Source organism: Triticum aestivum, chromosome 3A (genome assembly GCF_018294505.1).
Source record: "Triticum aestivum cultivar Chinese Spring chromosome 3A, IWGSC CS RefSeq v2.1, whole genome shotgun sequence".
Classification (NCBI taxonomy): Eukaryota; Viridiplantae; Streptophyta; class Magnoliopsida; order Poales; family Poaceae; genus Triticum; species Triticum aestivum.
In genome coordinates, this window is record NC_057800.1 from 728,868,853 (window position 1) to 728,874,917 (window position 6,065).

Here is a 6,065-nt window from a genome sequence, read left to right on the forward strand (position 1 = left end):
GAAGAAAAAAAGCTCGAACATTTATTGAATATCCGAACAAATTTTTGATAAACTGAACACTTTTTTGAAAATCACGAACATTATTGAATATGTGAACAAATTTTTGTTAAAAGTGACATTTTTTGAAACTCTGAACAATAATTTGAAAATGCGAATAGTTTTGGAATCCGTCAAAATTTTTTGAGACAAGAACATTTTTTCGATCTCGGAAACAAAATTTGAAAATTATTTTTTTAATTTTCGAACATTTTTTGAGAAATATGAAAAGTTTTATCAAATCAGGAACATTTTTTAGAACTTTGAAATACTCTAAAAAGAAAAAAGGAACAGGAGGAAAAAGCAGAAAAAAAAGAAAAGAAGATGAACAGTTTTCAAATTCGTTAACTTTTTTTTTAAAATTCGAACATTTTTGAAACTCCCAAACAAAATTAGAAACAGACACATTCTTGAAAATTGCAAACAAAATTTAACATAGAAACAAATTTTGAAACTACCGAACAAAATTGGAAAACACGAACATTTTTCTTAAATTTTCAAATGAATTTTGAAAGAGGAACATTTTTTCAAACTCCTAAATAAAATTTGAAAGGATGAACATTTTTTGAATTTTGTGAACAAAATTTTAGATCTATGAATATTTTGCATTTGTGAACAAAATTTGAGAACTCGAATACATTTTTGAAAGAAAGGAATTTAGATAGCACGAACATTTTTTAAATTGTAGAACAAATTTGAAAATTTAGAACCTTTTTAAAAATTTGGAAATTCAGACATTTTTTCAATACATGAACAATATTTTTAAAACCAGAACATATTTTTTAAAATTTGAACATATTTTTCAATAAGCGAACAATTTTTTAAACTTCAAACATTTTTGTAAAGAACGAATATTTTTTACATGCAAACAAAATTTGAATAGTTTGAACATTTTTAAATTTATGAAAAATGAAAAAGTGAAGATGAGGAAAAATAAAGAAAAGAAACAGAAAGAAAAAAGGTGAAAAAGAAAAGTTGAAAAAGTAGAAAAGGAATGAAAAGGAAAGATAGAGAAGAAAGAATAAACAGGAAAAAGGAAAACGAAAAATGAAAAGAAACAGAGAAAAAAGTGTTAGGAAGCTCCTAGAAGGTTCCCAAAACCGGATAAAACCAGCTGGGAACAAACGAGAAGGTTCGTAAAACCAGAATTGTCGAAACATTTTACGGGCCGGCCCACGCGCGAACCCTCCATTGATCTCCCTGTGCGTCTGCCGACAACTTGCCGCAGCGAGCGGCAAATAGGATATTTCAGCGACGCGGGACAATTTTTGTTTCTGCAAGAATCTCAACACCTCAGATCATGTGGAGGATAACTTAAGGGCTCCTTTAGTCCAAATGATTTTAGTAGGAATTCTAGAGGATTAGGATTCTTAGGATTTTTTTTCTATGTTGGTTGTTTGATTCTATAGGAATTTTTTCTAAGAATTTGTTTGTACTACTTGATATAGAATTTCTAGCATCCACTCTCACCTTTTTAAAAGAATCCTTTGTTTTTTCTATGCTGCAATCAAACAAGGATTGAGATGAACAAGACATTCCAATCCTAAATTAATACTAGTCCCGCGTTTTTAGAAACCTGCGAATGAAAGAGGTCTAAATGAGACATCAGTGAATCTCATCTACACGAAGAATTAATAAGTGTGTCTGTTAATTAGCTTGTGCTAATTAGTCGTGTCGCTTCTCGGTAACAATGGCGGCCCGCCCAACACCCAAGCCGCCACCACGCAAGAAACACGTGGATCTGAACCAGAAAAATAACAACACCTCGAGCCAAATGGCCACGAAAGCAGTCCAACACACGCAGCACTTCTCGAGTTGAATAATATTATTGTTGTTGATTAATTAATCTCGCCACCGAAAATATCTGGTTCTGTTGCTAGCTAGTCTATCTTCTTTCGAGTAAATTTCTGGTCTACGACGCGTGCGTCACTGCACACGTACTATAGCTCATAGTCCTCTATAAAACGATCAGAGTCCTCCGTTGCAAGAGCATCTCCAACAGGCGCCGGTCGCGCCACGCGCAAAAAACATATATACCGCGCGCATCGTCTGATTTGAAGCGGCGCGCAGCGCAGGTCTCCAGCAGCCGCGCTAAAATGCAGCGCGCGCCGCTCCAGTAGCGCGCCAAAATGCAGCGCGCATGACTCGCCGGTGCATTGCATATGTCATTTTTCTACACAAAACGATGAACATTTTTAACACAACAAAAATTTCACACAAACAAGTTGATGTCTTGCCCTTCTTTGACCGATGTCTTGCCCTTCTTTGGCCGCGCCGCATTGGGGAGCTTTGAGGAGGAGGGGGCGGCGGCTCGGGCCGGCGCCGGCGCGACGCCATCCGCCGCCGAGGTCATCCGCGGCGGCATGAAGAGGCCGCGCGCGAGGCCGCTCGTCGGAGGAGCTCCGGCGGAGGCGAGGCCAACGCCACCCGGGCTAGGGTTTGCGGCGGCGGCGACTGGGGGGTCGTGGCTATAGGACGGGATGAGCGGGGTGCCGGCGCGTGCGTCCATGGGTGCGGGTCGCCGGCGCCAACGCGCGCGGGGCTTTGGAGGGGGAGAAGAAGAGCGCAGCGCGAGCGTGTGTGTGCCGCGCACGGAAGCGGGCGCAGCAAATACATCGCGCGAGGTACCGCTTCCTAGCGTGCGCCCAACTGCTTATACCGCACGCGCGGTTATTGCACGCCCGCTGGAGCCATCCGCCGGGTTGCGCGCGCGCTAAAGTGGGTATATTTAGGGCGCGGCGCCTATTTAGTGCGCCTGTTGGATGGAGATGCTCTAATGCAAACAAAGCCTGTGCTGTACCTGTACCTGAGCGAGTAAATTGCTCAAAGCCACCACATTTGTGGCTAGAGTACTCCAAAACCACCGCTTTTGTCAAAAATCACAAAAAATCACCGACTCTGCGGCAAGTGAGTAACAAATCGCACTAATTTGAAACTGAGACGCGTCTAACAGCGGAACTGACGTGTTGGCCCCACATGTCAGGCTAATTTGGCATGCCTAGATGGATAATATGCTGATGTGGCAAAGGGCCCACATGTCAGCCCCACACCTTCGTCTTCCTCCTCACATCTCTCTTCCCTCTCTCCCTCTTCCTATCCGCCGGCGGCTTGAGCTCGATGCTGCTGCAGGACGGCGGAGCTAGGGGGTGCTCCTCGACGACTGGCGGCGGCGGACGCGGCCGTACCCAACTGTGAGATGCTGGCGAGCGGCTCGGGCGGAGCATCTCCTCGCGCGGCATGGTGTCGCGCAGGACGGCTCCTCGAGCGGCGGTGACTTGGACTCCGACGATGTGGGGAACAGCCGGATCCCGAGAGTAGGGAGGCAGGGGAGGTCGATGGGGAGGCGGGAGCCTGCCGCCAGAGTCGCCCGCAGCATGGCCGTACACGGACGAATCGATCTACCCTGGCCAGCAGCAGGTCGACGCCGCGGCTCCCGATTCATTCGATCCGCTTGCTTCTGCGTCCGTTTTCTGCCTGCAACAATCGATCTGCCACCACGTGACGCTGCAGGGAGGCGGTGCACGGCACTGCCGGAGGAGGGCACGAGCTGCCGTGCCCGGCTTCGACCAGCGGGTCTTGGTGGGCGGCCATGGCGTGGGCGAGTGGTGGCGTCGAGGCTCACCGCGCGCAGAGGAGGGGCGGAGCTCGTCGGGGTGCAGACGGAGGGGCAGCATCGCCGGAGAAGAGCTGGACCGACGGAGTAGGTGTTGTGCGTGCACACGAAGTACTCGACGAAATGCCAGAGCCTAGTCACCTCTCTACTGTTTATTCTTTGCCAAGTCAGCCTAACATGTGGGCCAAGCATGTCAGTTTTTCACTTAGTCGCGGCTCACAGCACGTTTAGTGCTTTTTGTTACTCACTTGCCAAGGAAGTGGTGGTTTTTTGAAATTTTCGACAAAAGTGATGGTTTTGCAGTATTCATGCCACAAATGTGGTGGCTTTCAGCAATTTACTCTACCTGAGCTTCTCCTTGCTGCTTCACCGCCGAGTGACGGGGTCAGCCTAGCTGCCATGACATCCGCGATGAGCTGGTGGTGGGCGGGTGCGGTGGGTGCCGTCAAGAAGAGCCAGGACGAGCGCGCCGCGTCCTCCTTTCAGAGTGTCGCCCTCGTCGTCGGATCTACCGGCATCGTCGGCACCTCGCTGGTCGACATACTCCCGCGCGACGACACCCCCGGCGGACCCTGGAAGGTGTACGCCGTCTCCCGTCGCCCGCTCCCTCCCTGGTGCCCGCCGCCCTCCCCCGCCATCACGCATCTGTACCTCGACCTGGCCGACCCGGCGGCCGTAGCGGAGGCTCTCACACCGCTCACCGACATCAGTCATGTCTTCTACGCCGCGTGGTCCAGCCACCCGACGGAGGCTCAGAATCGGGAGGCCAACTCCGCCATGCTCCGCAACGTGCTGTCTGTCGTCGTCCCGGGCTGCCCCGCGCTCGCCCACGTCTGCCTCCAGACCGGACGCAAGCACTACGTCGGCCCCTTCGAGGCCGTCGGCAAGCTAGGTGTCCCAGACCCGCCCTACACCGAGGACATGCCCCGCCTGGATTACCCCAACTTCTACTACGACCTGGAGGATACCCTCTTCGATGAGGTCTCCCGCCGCGACGGCGCCGTCAGCTGGTCTGTGCACCGTCCTTCCGTGGTCTTTGGGTTCTCTGCCCGGAGCGCCATGAATATCGTCGCCAGCCTATGCGTCTATGCTGCCATCTGCCGCAAGGAGGGCGCCGTGCTGAGATGGCCTGGCTGCAGGGTCGCCTGGGAGGGTTTCAGCGACGCCTCGGATGCGGACCTCATCGCCGAGCACGAGATCTGGGCAGCCGTGGATCCGTTCGCAAAGAATGAAGCTTTCAATTGCAGCAATGGGGATGTGTTCAAGTGGAAGCAGCTCTGGCCGATGCTGGCCGATCGTTTCGGGGTGGAATGGGCAGGGTATGAGGGAGAGGGCAGCCGGTTCGTGCTCGCCGACGCCATGGCGGGGAAGGAGGCCGTGTGGGCGGAGATTCTCCGGGAGAATGAGCTTGTCACGACGGGGCTCCATGAGATCGCCAATTGGTGGTTCGTCGACGCCATGTTCAATGTTGAGATCGAGCATCTGGATAGCATGAACAAGAGCAAGGAGCATGGATTCCTCGGCTTCCGTAACACGGCCAGCTCCTTCAACGCATGGATTGACAAGATGAAGGTTCTCAAGATTGTTCCGTGATGCTTTTATATTGTTTATACGCAGTCCCATGTTATAATCTAGAATGGGTCTGACTATATCACACCTAGACGTGAGATATTATCTCACATCTAAGTTGTGACGTCAGTAGATTGTTTTCTTATTTGTTTCTTTTCGCGTCGTTTCTTTCTTTTTTTTCTTTCGGCCGACTGACAAAAAAATGAACTGGCTCCTACCATTCCAATAGATAGCTGCTATTGATTATTATTAAGAGGGGAGTATATAAGAACATAGTATACTGTTGAGATTAGAAAACAATCTTGCAATTTTTTGAAACCTTTTTTTTAGAAATTGTGAGCAATTTGAAGTGTCCAGTATGTTTCAAAAACACAAAAAAAATTATAATTTGAAACAGTCTTTTTGAAATGTGAATAAACTTTGTAGTTCCGAACGTTTTTTTACAAATAAGAACAAAATATGGTATTCCGAACAATTTCTTCATTAACAAAATTTAAAAAGCACGAACAATTTATGAAAATCCCCAAACAGTTTTCAAAGTGTGGACACTTTTGAAAATTCCAATCATTTAAAAAAATACTAATTCATTGAGTTTTTTTAGTTTTAATCATAAACTGTCAATTAATTCTTTTGCACCATTTAAAAAATGTTCATGCATTTCAAATTAATGTTAGTGATGTTTAAAAAATGTATTATAGAATGAAAAAAAGTTTCATAATATTCAAAGAAATGTTCGTGGCAATTTTCTAAAGAAACTTCACGCATTAAAAAAATCTCGACATTTTCTAGAAGTTTGTGAGGGATTGTTCTTGTTTTTCGTCGAAAAGAATGTTGGACATGTGATTAC

At 47.4% G+C, this 6,065-nt stretch overlaps 1 protein-coding gene across 1 annotated transcript; it reads left to right on the forward strand.

The window, feature by feature from the left end:
- Positions 1–4,060: 4,060 nt before the first annotated feature.
- LOC123059503 ((S)-8-oxocitronellyl enol synthase ISY1-like) lies at positions 4,061–5,242 on the forward strand. Its single transcript, XM_044482059.1, has one exon. It carries the CDS (start codon positions 4,061–4,063, stop codon positions 5,240–5,242), a length of 1,182 nt encoding a protein of 393 aa, XP_044337994.1.
- The last annotated feature ends 823 nt before the right edge of the window (positions 5,243–6,065 follow it).

Coding starts and splice junctions, on each gene's coding strand:
- LOC123059503 (XM_044482059.1), top strand. CDS start 4,061: ATGAGCTGGTGGTGGGCGGGTGCGGTGGGTGCCGTCAAGAAGAGCCAG.